The sequence below is a fragment of the Onychostoma macrolepis genome, chromosome 02 (assembly GCF_012432095.1).
Source record: "Onychostoma macrolepis isolate SWU-2019 chromosome 02, ASM1243209v1, whole genome shotgun sequence".
In the NCBI taxonomy this organism is placed as follows: Eukaryota; Metazoa; Chordata; class Actinopteri; order Cypriniformes; family Cyprinidae; genus Onychostoma; species Onychostoma macrolepis.
Window position 1 is genome coordinate 19733059 of NC_081156.1, and position 21607 is coordinate 19754665.

Below are 21607 nucleotides of genomic sequence, written 5' to 3' on the forward strand. Positions count from 1 at the left end.
TGCTTAGAATAAACAGACAATATCGTTCACTGGTGTGGATGCTAATATTATCTTTATAGTTATCGTTCTGGGTGTGAACGGGGCTTTACAGGATTAACAAATCAAAATCCCAATTTCTGTACCCCTGGAATCTGATGAAGTAATTCCTTTTTGGGAATCACTGCTATATAGCACCACATATCACCTGCATGCACAGAGACTAGTTTGCATGCTGTTTAATCTCTGACAGCCTGCAAAGACGATCATGTTAACCGAAGCTTATTTACATTTACATTTTACATTTATGCATTTAGCAGACGCTTTTATCCAAAGCGACTTACATTGCATTCAAGTTATAGTTTTTACATTTGATCAGCTCTTGCTTTCCCTGGGAATCGAACCCATGATCTTAGCGTTGCTAGCGCCATGCTCTACTATTTGAGCTACAGGAAAGCCTTATTGCCGCACTGTCAGAGCATGGTTCTCCTCTTTTGAGGATGTCTGACAGCACCTAAAGATGTTGCATCTTTTAAAGAGGTGCCAGTTTGAAATGGCCTGACAGAGCAATAATGTTTGTTTACAAAAGATCTACACAACATGCTGTAAAATGAACTACAATTAGGAAACACCTTATTTTAGTGATATTCACTCATTTTCATCTCTGATTCTCTTTAAAACAAAAATTGGCTGCAAATATGAAGATTAAAAGAAAACCAATAAAGGTTTGCAGTCTATGAAAAGATTTCTCATAAACTGACACACACACATAGACACTGAGACTATTGTGACAGTGTGACTTCTAAACCACTGAAGATGATAACTGGGTCATTTCAGATGACCCAATAATATCAGAAACTGTCCGACTGCGGTTATTGAAAATGGCTGGAGTTTACTACTATAACCACTTTAGCCACTATCAGATTCAAAAAGAGGCACATTTACAGTAAGAGCTGAAAGTTTCATAAATCCATAATCAGACTTCTGGTCCTTCTCCAGTCTCAACCCAAGCATTTTAGACATCTTAAGATGCCATTTTCTGCCATACAGAGTGGTTGTGCGGTGGACAATCTATGTCCAGGTGGCTGGTCACTTATCTGTTTGGGGAGAGGGGTTTTATCTCCACACTCTATGACCTGCATTTTAGATCAGAGACGATAAATATTTCAGCTGAATTCTATTTATAACTCACAACTACAGAGAGTGGAAACCACAACAGCCGAGTAAATAAATACAAAATATACTTTATCTGTCTTGTAAGATGGTTCATTAAAAACCATTAAGGGTCCATGTATCCATGTATGCTGATTTATTTAGAAGTTTGCTCAATATTTAATGTTCTAGACCTTGCTTTAGTTTAAGTTTCCTGCAGTTTGTTTAGTTACAGCTCTGTCAAACTACATGTGTAGCTTTGATAAGTTTAATCAGTAATTGACACCAATGGCTAGTGCGAGTGAAAGTTATGTGTAGTGTATCTGTGATAATTAATAGGCATAAAGTCTAGATACTGAAGCCATGATCAGAAAATATATGTCAGTGTTGTGCACTTTGAAAAGTATATTTTATTTTTTTAACATTTAAAAGTACATTAGCATACTGACTATTCAAAAGTACATGTACATGAACATAGATTAAAAGCCACAAAACTTTTAAGATTTCACTGGGACTTGATCAAAGGTGACCATAAATATAATCTCTTTTAAATAAATTATTTTCTTTTAAACTTACTGTTCATCAAAGTAACCTGAAAAAAAAATGTATCGCTGCTTCCACAAAAAATAGGCAGAAAAACTATTTTCAACATATTGGTAATAATAACAAATGTTTTTAGAGCACAACCTCAACATATTAGAATGATTTCTCAAGCATCATGTGACACTGAAGACTGAAATTTTGGCTGCTTTGCCATCACAGGAATAAAAAAGTTATAAATTGTAATAATATTTCACAAAATTACTGTTTTTATTGTATTTTTGATCAAATAAATGTTCTCTTGGTGAGCATCTTTCAAAAAGGTTTGTATAATCTTATGTACTCAGGCTGATTCTGTCATTTTAAGTAATATTTGATGTTAATATAATATAAAATATAATATATATACAACAATATATAAAGTTAATTCAAATGTGACCACATGATTTTTAGGTTATCAGGAAACTTTTTTACACTATCTCAACCTCCTTTAAACACTGAGAGACTGAGCCTTTGAAGATATGCCAACTGTTCAGAGTATTCATATTTTAATCTGTTCAGATGAGGTAGGCCTGATCCTCTCAGCAGGTTGAATATGCTTTTTGACATATTTTATTTGAACATTTGTTGCCTCCTTGAATTTGTGGCCCAAAAAACTACCAAATAACCTGTAATTCATGCATTAAGCTACTACCATGCATAATAAGAGAGGCAGTGAGTCTCACTCATAAATTTGAGAAAGCTGGAGGATATACCAAGCTCATGTGGATACACTCTACAGAGCAACACCTGCAAGCTCATATTATGGGCTGTTATGCATGCATTCTGTAAAAGAACACTCAGAGAATGTAAATTATAGTCCCCGACTATCAATCATTTCAGCTTAAGATCACAACTCTGCAGGATCAGAACATTTAGAAGTCATTAGCATTGTTCAGTCTTGGTAATTTCTTAATTGTGTTAAACTAAAAGGGCTCCTTACTTTCGCCTGCAGTGAATTCCTGTGAATCCAGAATACCAGATTCTTGAAGAGATCGGATGCAGGAATCTACAAGTTCCAGACCTGTGGTGAGCTCCTCCTCTATATCCTTCTGTCCGTCTGTGAACAAAGACATGAAAGGTAACTTCATCTAGCAGGCTAATAAAACAGCTCCCTATGACGAGTGTTTCAATAAGCTGGTAGTTACTCAGCAAGGGCTTAATGTTTTACAATGTTACATATTGATTGCTGTTAAGTTACGTTGCAATAACATGCTTTAAAAACATTCTAAAATTACACCTATAATTTAAAATTGTAAGATGTAACTATGCAAATAAAACCAGACCAATCTGCAACATTTTTAGTTTTAAAATAATATAAGTTCTGAATTACATATTTCAAAAACACATAGGGGCAATACTTTTATTTACAGAATGTAGGTTTGTGTCTCAAAATTTGTGATTCATATAGGCTAGTCTGTGACATATGGAAGCCCGTTTCCGCCACTGAATTAAAAAAAAAATTGTGACTTTATCTCACAATTCTGATTTTTTTTTCACAGAATTGCAAGACATAAACTCACAATTGTGAGTTATAAAGTCAGAATTGTGAGATATAAAGTCAGAATTGCGTGATATTAACTCACAATTGCGAATTATAAAGTCAGAATTACGATTTATAAAGTCACAATTGCGAGATAACTCGCAATTCTGCCTTTTTTTCTCTCGCAATTTTTTTCTCAGAATTGTGAGACATAAACTTGCAATTGCGAGTTATAAAGTCAGAATTGCGTGATATAAACTCACAATTGTGAGTTAAAGTCCAGTTTTAAGGGGGGAAAAAGACTGATATGTTCTCAGAATTGCGAGCTTTATATCTCACAATTCTACTCGCAATTGCGTGAGATATGAGATATAAACTCAGAAAGTCAGAATTGTGAGTTTATATCTCACAATTATGACTTTTTAACTCGCAATTGCGGGTTTATATCACACAATTCTGAGAAAAAAAGTCAGAACCATGAGATAAAAAGTCACAATTACCTTTTTTATGTTTTATTCAGTGGCTTCCACAGTGACATAATTTAATAAAGAAATATAAAAAAAGACAACACTGGAGACTCATATTTGATGTCTAAATGTTTCTGCAGCATTGTGACAATATATATGTTAAAAAAACACACCATATGAATGTATATGAAATGTTATTACAACCTTTTCACAAGGTTTTTTGTTTTTTACAACTTTTGGTAGTTGGGTAGCTACGGCCAAAACATCGTGAAGTACAAAACCTACCACTGAGGAATCTACTAAAAAATTTAATTTGAACTTGCCAGGAATGAGAATGAGATGCTTAATCTGGTTTTGTTTTGATGCTTCATCAAGAGCCCAGTATTTTAAAGAGTGTGGCGTGACCGCAAGCTCATGAATCATTTATGGGCTGCACTGCTCTTGCTCTTCAATCTCAGCCTCTCCTCAGTGTTTTATGTTCTGGTAGGCAGAGGTTGTCATCTTTGGCTAACGTTTTGCTGTAGCACAATCAATAAAGTCAAAAGTCAACATGTTTCACTCTGACATGCACGGTTTACCACGTGGGCTGCTGGATGATGACAACTGTCAAAATGCATTGGAAAAGGTGCTGTTCATGCAACATTCACCTTCTTGTAAGGTTTCAGTTCATGGATTTCCAAACAAATTCACTTTTTTGGTAAGAAAACAGTCCAGTTACCTTGGTTGTTCCAGCGAAACTTTTCATCTGCAGAACTGTAAGATAAAGGATAGAACAGATTTAGATGCATCATCAACACAAACACTGAAGTGAACACAATCTTTTACATGATGTTACAATCCTACGCCTGCAACTGACCATTTATATCTTCACTACATGGTCACAAGTTTGTGGGCACCTATACTGAACTGTATGTGCTTGTTGAATATTTTATTTCAAAATCATGGGCATTAATAGGGAGCTGGTCTTCTGTAAAATCTTCCAATTTTCTGGTAAAGCAGACACAAGAGCATCAGTGAGGTTAGGCATGATAGACTCTAGCTCGTGATTCATCCCAAATTTGTTCAATGGTTCAGACTCAGTGAACCATTTCTTCATGGACCTTGCTTTGTGCACAGGAGCATGTCACACTGGAACAGAAAAGGGCACTATTTTACTGTAAATGTTTAAGGAAACTGTATGCTTGATTTTATGCACCTGTTAGTAAAGGGTGTAAGTAAAGCAGCCAAATCTTCTAATTAAATGTGGGCATCCACATACAGTACACTGTATGTGTTTTTTAGGAAATTAATATTTTTTTTAGCAAGGATGCATTACATGTATTAAAAGTAACAGTAAAGACCTTTATAAGTTTCTGTTTCAAATAAATGCTGTACTTTTAAACCTTTTAGTCATCAAAGAATCCTGAAAAGATTGTATCACAGTTTTCACAAAAATATTACTGTTTTCAAAATTGACAATAATAAGAAATAATAAGGATATTAGAATGATTTCTGATGGATCATATGACACTGGAGACTGGAGTAATGGGTGCAGAAAATTCAGCTTTGCCATTTCAAGAACTAATATATATATATATATATATTTTATCACATAAATGCAGCCTTAATGAGGATAAGTGACTCATTCTTATTATCATTCTAAAAAATCTAACCGACAAACTTTTAAACAGTAGTGAACTTTTGACCATGTGGTGTTGCTAATACTTTGGCTGCCATAAACTGCTTATGTAACTGTTTACCCATCAAGTTCATAAACCTATTTGCGCACTTTCTGAATCACATAACTCACTGATCAATGAAGTATCATCTCCGTTGTAGAACACACAAACAGTGGCTATGATGGTTATGGATTGGGTGGAAATGAAGGCTTGAGGAAGAACGTAGAGCCACATACCCCTAATCAACGACCGGCTTTGCCACCGCACGGTAAATAGCGGCCTGCCTTACCCGTAACGCTATCAGGAGGCTAAACGCTCACCCATTGTCCTTGGAGCCTTACAGCAGCTGCTAAATCACTCTATTGATTTTCTTCCGGCGAGTGTGTAAGGATTCATTTTGTGGAGCTGTCTATGTTTGTGCGGGGGGTGACGAATCGCAGAAGAAAACAAAACGCCACATGTTAATAGGGCCACGGCGTTGTTCTCCTAAAACCCATTCATCACCGATTCTTCCACGAACAATGCCTAGACAGAGACAGGCTCCCAGAGAGTGAGCAACAGTGATGAGCCACAAGGCATTTTTACCCGAACCCCCGTTTTAATGAGTGAGCTGACCTGCCTTCAAACAAGCATTCACTGTTTTCATCCTAATAGCTCCCTATAAAAGACAATTACTGGCTAAATATGTCAGGTAATTACAAGCAAATAAATAAATAAGTCCTGTAAGGTAGATAAACACAGATTCAGTTGTGAGATATGATTATGAGGGCCTACGACATTAAATAAATAAATAAATAAAAACTAATTGTTCCCATTGGCTGGAAATTGTCGTTCAATTTCCAGTACGCTATAAGACTGGCAATTGTGATATCGCTCTCGAAGACGTCTGGCTAGATAACATCACATTGATAGCACAGAATGAGTCTGTCTTCATGGGGATCATTAAAGCCTTTTAGGATGAAGATATTTTTCTCTCCCAAGATAATTAACTTGAGAATAATGACATGACAGATGAGGCAATCACAGCTGTGGGTCATTGTGTGGTCAGTAGTTAATCACTGTTCTTTATGTGCTCCATTTCCATATTGACTCAACATATTAGCTGAAACACTTGGAGCAATGTGATTTGGGCCATTACAATTAGCACACTGAGTTAGTGTTCTTTGCCTCCGTTCTGGCTAATTTTAATCATCTACATATTGTTCTACAATTATTCACTAGATCAGTCATGGTCAAATAAACAAAAAACAAAGGGGAGTGAACGTCAAACAAATGCAGTGCTAACACTGGTAAATCAATGAATAATCTCACCTGACACCTGTTGAATTTTTAAGAGCGCCTTTAAGGTGATATTTCCTACCTGTTTAGCTAAGGTGATAATTAAACACCATCTTATTTAAGTGAATTATTTGTTGTTTGCAGTATGACAAATTCTGGTATAGCTTACAAAAACAGTTTATTCAACACATCTGTTCAATGTGTTTCCTCATTCCCCATTCAAACAGGTCTTCTTGTTGAACACTAAAGCATCCCCTGTTGACATTTCTGGACCAGCTGAATGCGGCATTAAAATACAAATAGCTTGGGACAGCACATCTGCAATGCTATATTAACCAATCAGAATCAACTTTACATTTATGAATCCATTCTAAACCAGTTAAATGTCAAATAGGTAAGTTATTAACTGCTTTAAATGCATTTAAATAGACGTTTAACAGTATTAAAATAAATATTTTTTGAAAAAAATATCTTCCTTGATGTCTGTCTGTCTACAGTATTTATCTATATATCTACAAAATTATATTATTAAAACTATAGAGATATATAAAAATTAAAAACAGGTAAAAAAAATGTATTATTATAAATAAATAAATGATATATAATTTCATTAATTTTTAACGTAATGCCATCAAATGCATGTGTATTATAATGTCAAATACTGCATTAAATTCATTTATATATACACATTTAACAGCATTACATTAAATACACTTTTTATATAAATATTGAAACACTTATATTTTTCTCTTTCTGTCTATCAAATATACTTTAAAAATCTAGACATATCTGTATGTTTTTAATTTGATTAATTCTCATGCATTAAATGTGCATGTGTGTGTGTGTGTGTGTGTGTGTGTGCATATACATATACATACATACATACACAAACACACAATAACAATCTTAAATCAAAAGATTAAAACTTACATTTTTTTTAAATCCAACTTATGTTGTGGACCCTGCATTACAACACCTAGCTGCCTAAACTGCAGTTATACAAAAAGTTTTTTGTGTATGTTTGTTACAGCCTGTTTGCCTTGGATTGTCATAGGAGAAAGAAAGCCGAGATTTTGGTGTGAAAGAGTGAAAGTGTGCTATGAAAAGCTGGAACAAAGCTGAGAGCGGCTTTTGTTCCCTGCTAACGTATGTGAAAAGAGTGAAAGAGGGAGGGAGAGAGGAGGAGGCCGACCCAAAACCGCTGGGGGTCAATGAGTGCCTCCCAATTGACAGACAAAAAGACAGACACATGCCATCAAGAAAGAGAGGCTGCCTGCTATTTCAAGCTAAATATATATATATATATAATATATAAAGAAGAAGAAATTTAAATGTAAACAACACCATAACTTAGAAAGCAGAATGTCACCTCAAACAGATTTGTGTTGAAATTCAGATTACATGCATAAATTTATGCAGTGATTTTCACATGTGTTTGATCGAGGGGGTCGGGCTAACTACTTTCCCATGTCTTCAGTGTGTTGTATCCGACAGAGCATGTGAAAGGGCTTCACGTGATTGTATTAATGAGTGCGGAGCAAAGGCACTCGTCCGTAAAAGCCAGGCCACCCATTATTAAACTCCATATGAGAGGGCCTAAAATAGCCCTTGTTAGTCCTGGTACTGTATGTGAGATATAACATACAGAACAATTTATCATGTAACCTTTCAGCTAGACAGACAGAGACAGTCTATTAACTCAATTAGGGTTCCAAGATTAAAGCGACGGTTCACCCAAAACATTAAACAATCTGTAAATTGTCAATTCTGACTCACTTTCTTTAGTGAAATACAAACTGTGTTTTTTTTTTAAAGATTATCCTGCCCACGTCTTTCCTTATTATGCATGAGAATAAGAGCTGTCAAGCTCTAAAATGACTAAAAGTACTATAAAAAGTACCATATTCCAAGTCTTCTGAAACTATATGATATCCTTCTGTGAGGAATAGATAGAAATTTAAGTCATTTTGCCAACAGAAGCACTCCTACAGTCTATAAAAAGTCAGTTTAGCAAGGACAAGAGGAAAGCAGAAACAATCCTGTGTGGGCTTTTGGACTCTTCATGAGGTGATATACGATACACTACAAATCAAAAGAGATGTAACACAGTCCTCAGAGAGGAATACATTTCAATCCCAGTGCGAGAGAGCATCCCGTAATGAGAGAGCCCCTCTTGAAGTGCTGAATCATGGCCGTCTTTCTCACAGCAGAATTGTGTCAGTGGATAAGAAGGCAATGGCTGGTGTGGCACAGATGCTGTACAGCTGCTCTGTGATGGCAAACACTCTTTTACAGTGTATTACTATGGATGGCATGAAGGTAAAATACTCTCACTACAAATCACAGCAACATAAACATGAGTCCCCAGACACCTCTGCAGCCCAGGGTGGCTCAAAATGGCTCTCGTCTGGAAACTGCCTCATGAAAATTTATAGTAGTTTTAATATAGTAACACTAAAACTGTGGTAACTGTAGTACTTATATGGAATACCATGGTGTGTGTGTGTGTGTGTATATATATATACTGTATATACAGTGGGGCAAAAAAGTATTTAGTAAGCCACCAATTGTGCAAGTTCTCCCACTTAAAAAGATGAGAGAGGCCTGTAATTTTCATCATAGGTATACCTCAACTATGAGAGACAAAATGAGAAAAACAAATCCAGAAAATCACATTGTAGGTTAATTAATAAAGAGTTCATTGGTAAATTCCTCGGTAAAATAAGTATTTGGTCACCTACAAACAAGCAAGATTTCTGGCTCTCACAGACCTGTAACTTCTTCTTTAAGAGGCTCCTCTGTCCTCCACTCGTTACCTGTATTAATGGCATCTGTTTGAACTCGTTATCAGTATAAAAGACACCTGTCCACAACCTCAAACAGTCCAACTGCAAACTCCACCATGGCCAAGACCAAAGAGCTGTCAAAGGACACCAGAAACAAAATTGTAGACCTGCACCAGGCTGGGAAGACTGAATCTGCAATAGGTAAGCAGCTTGGTGTGAAGAAATCAACTGTGGGAGCAATTATTAGAAAATGGAAGACATACAAGACCACTGATAATCTCCCTCGATCTGGGGCTCCACGCAAGATCTCACCCGTGGGGTCAAAATGATCACAAGAACTGTGAGCAAAAATCCCAGAACCACAGGGGACCTAGTGAATGACCTGCAGAGAGCTGGGACCAAAGTAACAAAGGCTACCATCAGTAACACACTGCACCGCCAGGGACTCAAATCCTGCAGTGCCAGGCGTGTCCCCTGCTTAAGCCAGTACATGTCCGGGCCCGTCTGAAGTTTGCTAGAGAGCATTTGGATGATCCAGAAGAGGATTGCAAGTTGAGTTTTTACTTTTTGGTAAAAACTCAACTTGTCTGGTTTGGAGGAGAAAGAATGCTGAGTTGCATCCAAAGAACACCATACCTACTGTGAAGCATGGGGTGGAAACATCATGCTTTGGGGCTGTTTTTCTGCAAAGGGACTAGGACGACTGATCCGTAAACGAAAGAATGAATGGGGCCATGTATCGTGAGATTTTGAGTGAAAACCTCCTTCCATCAGCAAGGGCATTGAAGATGAAACGTGGCTGGGTCTTTCAGCATGACAATGATCCCAAACACACCGCCGGAAGCGAAGGGTGGCTTCGTGAAGAAGCATTTCAAGGTCCTGGAGTGGCCTAGCCAGTCTCCAGATCTCAACCCCAACGAAAAGTTGAAAGTCCGTGTTGCCAACAGTGCGTGAAAACCTTGTGAAGACTTACAGAAAACGTTTGACCTCTGTCATTGCCAACAAAGGGTATATAACAAAGTATTGAGATGAAATTTTGTTATTGACCAAATACTTATTTTCCACCACAATTTGCAAATAAATTCTTTAAAAATCCTACAATGTGATTTTTCTGGATTTTTTTCTCATTTTGTCTCTCATAGTTGAGGTATACCTATGATGAAAATTACAGGCCTCTCTCATCTTTTTAAGTGGGAGAACTTGCACAATTGGTGGCTGACTAAATACTTTTTTGCCCCACTGTATGGGTCATTCTTCAATTGGGGTGGCAAATGAGAGGCAGAATTTGTAAAAATGCTTTTTTTTAAAAATTAGTTTAATATGCTATATCCATTAAAATGAAAGCTTAAGAACATTTTGATTTTTAAATCACTTCAATCAAACACTGGGGACACAGCCACTTATGGCTATGTCATTTTGAAGTAACACCACAGACTTTATATTGCAAGTTACTATTAAAATATGTAAAATCTGCAAGTTATCAACAACACGACAGACACTGATAAAGCGTGGCACATGAAATTGTCACAAATTTAGCTAAACTTAAGAAAATTAATAAGAAAGAATGTACTCCCCATGTACCCCTCAGATCAACCATCTGCAGTGACCTTTACACACAGGAAGTAGTCCAAATAGATTTCCTAAATTTGGGGGACACAACTTTTTTCTTAAATATAACGAAATATGTATTTTGTAAAACAATTTAATAAAATTGTACATGTTAAATAAAATCTATATTCACATCATAACCACTTTATTTGTGTTAAAATGTTATATTGTTGCAATTACATTCCATGATACCTCTCTAAGGTATGGCGGGAACATGCATATTTTGTTACAAATGCAATCTCTCAAACTCAATTAAATATGTATTTTAAAACAAAAATGTAACTATTAATAGTGCACAAATTGTGTTTAACCTACAGAATACAAACATGCAAACATTTTATAATTTATTGGTATTTAAAGTTTATTTCAACTGTTGGAAAGTAGAGGGACACCACTTGCCACCGCAATTGAAGAATGACCCATATATATATATATATATATATATATATACACCTTAAAAAGCTTTACTCCAAACACCACAGTTGCCCTACGGGTACTATTTAGGAAATTATATACCATACGCTACAAATTAGTCCTCGGATACATACAAAATCGATTTCAATCAAAGTGTGAAACAACAGCCCTATTCAAGAACTATGGTAAATTTAGGTAAGGTCACTACATTTCCAGAGTTTCTAGACTCATTTGAATTCAAAAATAAATGAAACATTCTAAATGCTAAAAAAAGATAAACATTTATTTAACCCCAGTGTGCCGTCATGAGGCTAAGACAACAGCAGTTAGCCCGAGCAATTACAGGATCAATCACACATTTCCTATTGCAAGTGTACTTTCTAAAAGGACGAAGTGTTATTTTGAGTGCATCTGAGGATGTGGTGGGTCATTAGGCTGACAGCATGAGTGATGTCACATGTGGGGAAGCTCAGTGGTTGAGATCTACACTATGCTAGGCTGTCTTAGTTAAGCTGGGCGGCAATGTGCTGCTTTGTCACAAGGCAGATCAAGTATATGTCGCTGCCTAGACACTTCCGCTGCCATTGACAGGCATGTAATATAGTCAAAAGACAATTTCCTCTGTGTAAGAATACACTAGAACCACATTAAAGCCCAAAACATTACCATTAAATGATAATACAAGATTTAGTTGATAAAAATATTATGATAAATGATAAAGTATGACATTTCAATAACAATTCAGCTATATCTGAATCCAAATCTGTTATACAATATTATAAATCTCTTCCAAATAGTAATTTGCACTCAGCATAAACTAGTTATCTATCAATATAATAACTGCAAGGTCACCCCAGTAATTGAGATGCAGACAATATCCTTGTTTCTCAATCATCAGACTGAGTTTAGTCTACACAGTTAGGCTAAAATCAAGCAGTCCGGGTTTACAACTGAACTTGGTAGCAGAAGAAGCTTTCATCACCCTTAAGCCTGACAGATTGCTTGCTAAATCAATACGCTCTGTATTCCCTGTACTGTATAGGGAGACACTTAGTGTGAGTCAGCCAGTGCAGCAGACACCCTTAATATGCTTAATATCCTGTAAGAATGGAGAGGGATTGTCTGAGCACAGACACCCTGGGTGCACAGGCAGATGGGAAGGTTTCTTATTGGTCTTCTTGCTGCCACTGTCCTTAACAATATCCCAGTTCTAGACAGGTTCAACAGGATGTAAAAGGACATTTTGAAACAACATTGGACCCCACTGTGTCACGGTGCACACAGCAGGGAGGAACGAGGAACACGCAGATGAGGCGTAACTTCAAAATCATAGTCTTTAATGAGGACATCAAGACAAGGCAAGGCAATGCAGACACGGACAGGAACACCGGGGAATAACGAGTAGACCAGACGAAAACTAACTACACAGGCAGGAACTAAATACACATGACAATCACTGATAATTAGACGAAACACGGCTGGACAAGACTTAACTAATAATCACACTAAACAAGGACAGGAACATGACCAAATATGGAAACAAGAGGCGGGAACACATGACACACACGACAGAGGACGTGACACACTGACTTTGACTGTATGGATAAATAAAATTCTGTATTTTATTTTAAAGGATTAGTTCACTCCTGAATTAAAATTTCCTGATAATTTATTAATTCCCATGTCATTCAAGATGTTCATGTTTACTTTCTTCAGTCAAAAAGAAATGAAGGTTTTTGAGGAAAACATTCCAGGATTTTTCTCCATATATTGGACTTCAGCGGGGACCAACGTGATGAAGGTCCAAATTGCAGTTTCAGTGCAGCTTCAAAGGGCTCTACACGATCCCAGCCGAGGAAGGGTCTTATCTAGTGAAATGATCAGTCATTTTCTAAGAAAAAAAAAACAATTTAAAAATGTGTATACTTTTTAAACACAAAAGCTTGTCTTGCACTAGCTCTGCGATGCACGTATTCACGTTGGAAAATATTAAGTGTAGTGCCCTTTGAAGCTGCATTGAAACCTTCAACCTGTCGGTACCCGTTGAAGTCCACTATATGGAGAAAAATCCTGGAATGTTTCCTCAAAAACCTTCATTTCTTTTCGAATGAAGAAAGAAAGAACATCTTGGATGACATGGGGGTGAGTAAATTATCATGAAACTTTAATTCTGGAGTGAACTAATTCTTTAAGTATCAATATCAAAATGATGTGTTTTCATTAATTTTATTTCAGTTTAATTTTAGTTATTTTAGCCAAGTGAAACACTACATCAAGTTGAACTAAATGAAAATGAGAAAAGCCTTGACAACTAGCTGAATTTATTTTATTTTATTTATTTTATTTCAGTTAATGTCATCATTTACTCACCCTCAAGTCATGCCAAACCTGTATGGGTTTCTTTAAACTGCTGAACACAAAAGAAGATTTTTGAGGAATTTTGAGGATTTTTGAAGAATTGTGAAGAATTCTGGTAACCAAAGAGTTGACAGTAGCCATTGACTTCCACAGTAATTTTGCTCCGTAGTATGGAAGTCAATGGCTACCTTCGATAGTGTGATTATCAACATTCTTCCAAGTATGGTTTTTGTGCTCAACAGAAGAAAAAAAGTCATACAGGTTTGGAAAAACATGAGAGTGAGTAAATGATGTCACAATTTTCATTTTGGGGTGAACTAGCTATCCCTTTAAGTTTTTGTTTTAGTTAACAATAATAACCCTGCACCAATCTACTAAAAGCACCTTGAATCTCACTAACCATTACCTAACTAAATAATATCCTTCATTGTTAAAACACTAAAGAAATGTTGCACAAACAGGCCCAAAAATGTTGCAATTCATAATACACAATTTCTGTTCTTGATGCTGGTTGGGTAGCCAATGAGTGAAAAGATTCCAGAATACTACCACACTATGTCATATTTTACCCAAACTGTGCTCCAGGCACCTGAATTGGCCTTTGCCATAATGCTTAAAGTGCACTTTTCTACACTGTATGTTTGACTAAATTTACATACTCACGTGCTGCTATTTCAGCTCACTTAAAGCCTAGTTAAAGTAGATTGCTGGTGGTTAGTGAATACGAAGCAGATTTTTACGCTGAAATACAGAACACAAAACTGTTCAGTGAATTTGGCCCACCATCTTTCTTTCTATAAATGTAACCTCTTCAAGGGTAAAGAGAAATATAATGCATTTCCATACAGTCTCAATGGACAAGCCTTTCAATGTTTTCTTTCCTTTTCTTGTGCAATTTCAAACAAAGTGGGTATCTGATACTAGATGTACAGTACATTCATGCATTTTCTTTGTACATTTAGGTAAATGCTTTTATTCAAAGCAGATTACAGTGCAATCAAGGTACACACTTTGTAGCTAGCATCATAACTCTACCAACTGAGCTGCAGAAATAGACAAAAAGCTTTTTGGTGCGTATAGCAAATGCTGAAATAATGTACATACATTACAAACAGAATACTAATAATAGTATTTTCCCGTTGCCTACTGTATGGACAGAAGCTCTCGCTTGCCATTATACTACAGTGAGATTAGAGCATTAGAGCTGTCAAACACATTGTCTCCTCAATACAACTTATTTACACCACATGCCAACAAAGCATTATCTCTCCTCGAGGCACACATTGTAGACGCGTACATAGTGCCAGCGCAGTCCGAGCTCACAGGAGACTGGTGGACTAATCTGGCAGGAAAACAGTCAAACAGCTTTGGCTTAATACTCCCTCGCTGTGCTCGACAGACAGCGTTTAGTGAGACAACTCCACGCTACAGGATAGGGCTCAACAGTGAACGTCTAGTATCGAGTCAAAGGCCTCACTCAGAGCAGCAGATGTTTGACGCTGTGCCGAGGTTTGGTTAGATGGACGTCCTGCTAGAGACAATGAGACAACTTCACTTGGCATTTCCATTGTGACTGCAGAGGCATTTTGCACATCGGCTAATCAGAGATTTGTTTTTGCTGAGTATCAGACAGTTAGCTGAAGAACTAGGCCAGTATTATGTTTGTTCATAATGGAGTGCTGTTTGAAAAGACCCATGTTTCATTAAACAAGTGGGTCACAGGCTGAAAGTGCTCTCTTTAGCCCACGGTGCTTCTCCTGATGCTATGACTTTCAGCTTGCTGTCTTATAAAAAAGGAACAAATAATAGTCAGTGAAGTGTTTTGTATCAGTATTGTTCTGCAATTGAAATTCAACACCAGCTAGTAACACCATCACGGAAAGCATATGGCTGTTGCGGTCAACAGTAGAAAAAACAAAGTGATACAAAGTGCACAAAGTAATTGTGAGACCAATCAAGATCCATGCAAACCCTGATTAGATACTTGAGCACCGTGTTATTTGACTTGCAGCTTCTATTATGGCCTTGAGCATCTTGTTTGTCTGTAAGCTGTATTTGTCTTGAGGAGAGATCTGACCTTACTTGACTCTTTAAGACTAACCACAACAACAGCCAGCAATAAATGCAAAAACATTCAAAGATCGTGCATGAGTAAAAATGAAAGACAGGTTCAATCAACACTGTGATTCATTGCAAACCTGTAAGACCTTCGTTCATCTTCGAAACACAATTTTTTTTTGAAGAAAAAAAAATTAAGCTTCATAAAATTAAGGTTGAACCACAGATCTCACATGGACTATTTTAACAATGTCCTTGCTACCTTTCTGGGCCTTGAATGTGGTAGTTGCATTGCTGTCTAGCAGGGTCAGAAAGCTCTCGGATTTCATCAAAAATATCTTAATTTGTGTTATGAAGATGAATGAAGGTGTTACGGTTTTGGAACGACATGAGGGTGAGTAATTAATGACAGAATTTAAATTTTTGGGTGAGCTACCCCTTTAACCAATAACAATCCAAAAAGCACTACAGTACTGTTCAAAAGTTTGCAGCCAGTCTTTAAAGAATATATTTATATTTATATATTATTATATATTATATATTTATATTTATAAATCATCTCATGGGCTTAAGTGCAAAAGCACTTGATGGCCTGACATCCAAATCATCACTGACTGTGTTGTCTCCGCTCCACTTTACTCTAATTAAATATTCTATGTGTCTAACTGCATGTGTCCGTTGGCAGCTCTCATCTAATGTGGGAGAGAGGCCACTGAACTGCTACATGAACGAAAACAGGGTTGGGGGGAACATGCAAAAATGACTTGTGATAGACCAGGAAATACAAAATAGCTAGGGAAATATGACTATGTGTAGACATTAAATATAGACATTTTCTGTTTTATAATAATCTCTCAAGGTTGCATACATGTGTGAAAGCAATATGAGGGGGTCCAGGTTTCCCCCTGGTTGAGGTCTACAGTGCCCCGCTCACACTGATGGTAGTGATACTAAAACCAATGATAAAATGACATCATCCTGTACAACAGAAGCTCACTGACAAAGCAACCAACGTGGGAGTCTTATTGACTGAACAGCTGAAGGACATTTGATTTATTGAGTTTTCAGGCTAGATGAATAAACACAAAAATATGCTTCACAGCAACAACAAGAGGACAATACAATGGGGCCATTCAATTCAATTTGAACATTCAGTGTAAACAGTGATTAGAAGCACTTATCAGCCTCTGAGAGGTCAAATTGATTGCATATATAATCCATAAAGTCTGTTTTATTATAGTATCTGTTCTCGTTTACTACTTAAACATGATGAGATTTTAATTACAGGCTGAATTCAAAGCTTGTGACAACAGCAGTAGTGAAAGAATTTAGTTTGAGAGAGGAAGGTTAGAAAACAGAGGTTTCTCCTGTGAATGTGGTTACACTAAAATATTCATGATGGAATATGCCGGGAAGGGACATCAAATGATTTCACGGAGGAGACCTAAAAACATGTTTTTAATGATATTTGATGTTTAATGACAAGTTGGATGGTGAAGATCAAGGAGAGATGGAAGGGTGTGAAAGATATCTATCTTTAGCTCTAGCTGGTGTATGTGGTGATGGTGGGGTCAGACAGATTGAGTGAGTGAGTGAGAGGTGTCACTCCACCAGACCCACCTGATGCTGCTCATGCTTCCGGTCTCAGATCCCAGCTTGCATCTCTCCAGCTGGGTGGCAACAATCTGCCTCTCAGCCTCCAACTCTCTCGTCAGTCGCTCAAATTGCAGCTCCTGCAAATATAAAGCAGACAGAGCGTATGTGTAAAGCCCTAAAGGAATTATGGAATTGATTCTGTCTATAACATGTACCGCATATGCACTTACACATGCTCCAGTAACTACTACACAGAAAGTGTCTGTGTGTGTGTGTGTGTGTGTGTGTGTGTCTGTCTGTCTGTCTGTGTGTGTGTGTGTGTGTGTGTGTGTGTGTGTCTGTATGTGTGTGTGTGTGTGTGTGTGTGTGTGTGTGTGTGTGTGTGTGTCTGTGTGTTTGTCTGTGTGTTTGTCTGTGTGTGTGCGTGGGATGTAGAGACACTGTGAGGCTCTACAGCCACTCAGGGCTTTTCTTTACATACTGATAAAATGCACTTGCATTTTCTTTATTTAAAATTGCTGGCATATAAATCTAGTCTCCGGTCAATAACTTTATTAGGAACTGCAATTTTAAACATGGTCAAACTGTAAGAATGACTGTCAGACCCTTGCTCATGTAAGCTGGCACACAAACCATCTATTAAAGCAAACATCTGTCACAACTTGTGTGTTTTAAGGCATTTATCTTTCTTCTCCAGATATCTATATGACAAAATATATGTGGAAGGCTACTTGTAGTAAACCACCAAAACAAATATATTATGAGCAAAATCTTGATCATCTTGGTCATCATTTGTGAGAGGTACAGTTTTACAGAGTGATGGAAACTAGCTTTTTTATGATGCTGCGAGAAGAAAACAGGTAAATAATAGTTATTTAAATATATTTTTATTATATTTGGCCAGGAAGCTGTATTTTACATCATTTTTTGATGATTAAATAATAATAATAATATACACTACTATTTAAAAAGTTGGGGTTCCTATGATTTTTTTAAAGAAAGTTTATTTTGCTCAAGACTTCATTTACATATTTCAACAAAAATACACAAACAGTAAAACTGTGAAATATTATTACAATTTAATTTTTCAGATTTTTTATTTTTTCTATTTGAGTATATTTTAAAATGTAATGTATTCCTGTGATGGCAAAGATGAATTTTCAGCATCATTACTCCAGTCTTCAGTGTCACATGATCTTTCAGAAACTAATTCTGATTTGGTGCTCAAGAAACATTTCCTAATATTATCAATGTAGAAAACAGCTCTGCTGTGTAGTATTTTTTAAGGAAAACATGATACATTTTCAGGATTCTTAGATGAATAAAAAAAATCTAATTAATTTTTTTAAATAGAAATCTTTTGTAACATCATAAATTTCTTTACTGGCACCTTTTTCAATTTAATCCTTACTTGCTGAATAAAAGTTTTAGTATCTTACTGACCCCAAACTTTTAAACAGTGGTGATATACTTAATTTTGGGCACTGGCCATAATGAGTCAGCTGTCTGCAAAGTACAATAATTAAAAAATGAAAGAGTACATTCTTATTAACTTTTCTCCACAGTTTCTCCAGACATCCAAAGGCATTATTCTGAACTTTGATAGTCACTGGACCATTCCAGCGCTCCACACCCCTCCCACCCCTCTCTTAATTAGATATGCGCCGCTTAACATTTAATGACAAACTTGTCGATGCTAAATCAGAGATAAAATCCCAGAGCTCCTCTTTAAAGTAATCACTGTGAAAATCCAGTCAGAAACACTGCACTACGTGCCTGCTCCCGGGGCTACGACAGTCAATGCAACGTCCTCACTTCTTTTGTGACAAGGCTGAAATGAGTTCACTCAGCCACAAGGTCAAAGACTCTCTCCCCAGCGCGGTTAACGCTAAGAGGGCTCCAGAACGCATCACCTGCTATTTTGGGCACAAACCCAGATGAAGGCTACAAAAATACCCATTCAGAGTGTTGAAGAGAGCTCTATGGACCATGACGACTAAAGAGGCGCTAACTGCAGCATTCAAACACTTTTCCACAATCATTATGCATGTCTAGGGTCTCAATTAATGAATTTACGGCAGACGCATTCCAGTGCATTTGCAACAAACAGGCAAGCTGCTGAGCTCTGCTACTGAAAAGCGCCTGCAATTACGATACAAACAAGCATCATCTCTGACCTTTCTTATTTCACATCAACAAGTTCAAGATGGAGCCGCAAACAGAGAACAACAACTGATTAGACACTAACATTCTAACCATCAACAACAACACAACTACTCCTGAAACACCTGTTGCCTTCACAAATAAAATAACAGCGCTCTTACCGGCACATGTACCATACTCCAGAGGCCGTCTGCGCTGAGAAAGAGCCGTGTCTGCGCATCACTATCCCACTAGACTGTGTTCATCTCCTCTTATCAGGAGAGCAAAGTCATTAGAGAAAGTACAAGAGTGGTAGTGACTGCCTTCCAGCGGGAAAGCAAAAAGTGGAGTGCAGTCAGGCACAAAGGTCGTCATGGCAACAGTGAATTTAGAGCCCCTTTGGCATTATTTATGCAACATTGCATCACAAAGGGTCCCTCCCACCAGCCAGCCAGCCAAATACCACCGCCCTCCAGTCACTCTTCCGCCTCCTCCTAAACTCTTCCCCTCTTTCTGACGCCATCTGTGCTCTACTCTGAAGAGGAGAAGGGCGGGGGACGTGGGGTCTTGTTGAAAGGATCGCAGAGAGAAAGAGGTGTTTTTTGCCGGTCCAGGCAGCAAAAAAAGCACCGTTCCACTGTGCGATGCTAAGCTTTGTGCTTCCTCCAGGGATCCTAACAGGCTGTTCTGCCTCAGTAGCCTGCAATGGACAGGCTCCCTGAGCGGGGAGTAGCCTCCACTTGTCACAAAAGTTGGTTAAATATAGCAGTCCGCATAAACAAAAAGCACTCGGCTAGGACAGCAGACATGTCACCTGGACCAAAAATGGTGCTTCTTTAAGATACAAAGCATAGTTTTTTTCTGCCCCTACACTACACTGTAAAAATGATTTTTTGAAGATAAAACAAAGATTATTGGAGATTGACTTACAAGTAGGGTTGTCAAATCCAAAATAAAAGTTTGTGTTTACATAATACTGTATATATTTATATGTATACTATATATAAATGCACAAACATGCACGTACATATTTAAGAAACATTTTGCACACACAAATATTATGTAAACAAAATTTTATTTTGTTTGCGATTACTCGATTTGACAGCCCTACTTACAAGAGAATACTATTTCATTCTTTCTGCTTGATCTAACTAACTGTAATTCATTGTGCAGTTTCCTGAGTTTTTTCTTAGTCTGAGTTTCTGAGAATTTCTTTTTGTCTGTATAATTTGATAAAAACAGTGTTTTATATGGCCGGGATTGTGACAAGAGTGCCAAACAAGAATGTATTCCCTTTATCTTACATAATAACTCCAGAAAAGGCAGTTAAACCTATTTGTTTTGAAAATAAATAGCCAGGGGACTGAGAAATTGATTTGACTGCTTCAAGAGCTGAATGTGGTCTTCTGGCCTAAATGCCTAATTGTGCCCTGTGGACAAAGACTGACATTTAAGTTTCTTCATTGGTCCATTTGATTGCAAAATGTCACTTGGGGTTCGCCTCACGAGTTCCTTTAAGGATTTAACCCAATTTCTATAATTTCACGGAGTTAAATGAGTCCAAAGCCACTCCACGGCCTGACCACACCGACTGAGAACCATACAAAACAGTGTTAAACAGACAGGAATGACTCAGATGAACTCATCTGCTCTGTAAAATGTAAAGGGAAAGTACTCGTATTCCTGGTTGAAAATTACAGCAGAAATGAGGCCATCCAAAGGACCTCAGCATCAATTTCAAATAAACTTGAACAGCCTTTTTGTTGATAATTTGGTCAAAACAGCCTCAACTTTTATGGATACCGTAAGTAATTAAAAGAACTGCTTCATTTGATTGAATATGTGACACCTATTACATGATTAAGAAAAATCGAAATGACTTCACTTCTGGCTAAAGCAAATCACTCCTATCAGACAAAGATATAATGAGCTGATTAACAAGCTTTCTCTAAAATAAAAAAGCCTTCAAATTGTGAGTGTGAATTAAAAGGAAAGAAATATTTGACCTTAGCTGTACTACCCCTTACAAACACTGGCACTTTCCCCAAAGAA

The 21607-nt window shown here is 37.1% G+C and overlaps 1 protein-coding gene across 7 annotated transcripts in view; it reads right to left on the reverse strand.

Moving 5' to 3' along the window:
- The window catches only part of ctnnd2b (catenin (cadherin-associated protein), delta 2b), an 87901-nt gene that overhangs the window by 48694 nt on the left and 17600 nt on the right, over window positions 1–21607 (reverse strand). For 6 of the 7 annotated variants that reach the window (XR_009267352.1, XM_058754106.1, XM_058754093.1 and 3 more), the window contains exons 3-5: window positions 17438–17550; window positions 4376–4410; window positions 2651–2767 (exon numbers count right to left, since the gene is read on the reverse strand). Coding sequence is in view for 6 of the 7 variants with exons in the window: in XM_058754106.1 (XP_058610089.1) it covers window positions 2651–2767; window positions 4376–4410; window positions 17438–17550 (265 nt within the window). In the remaining variant the exon portion in view is untranslated. Of the gene's footprint in view, window positions 1–2650; window positions 2768–4375; window positions 4411–17437; window positions 17551–19737; window positions 19861–21607 lie in introns of those variants that run through there. The other variant, XM_058754098.1, reaches the window with a different exon arrangement.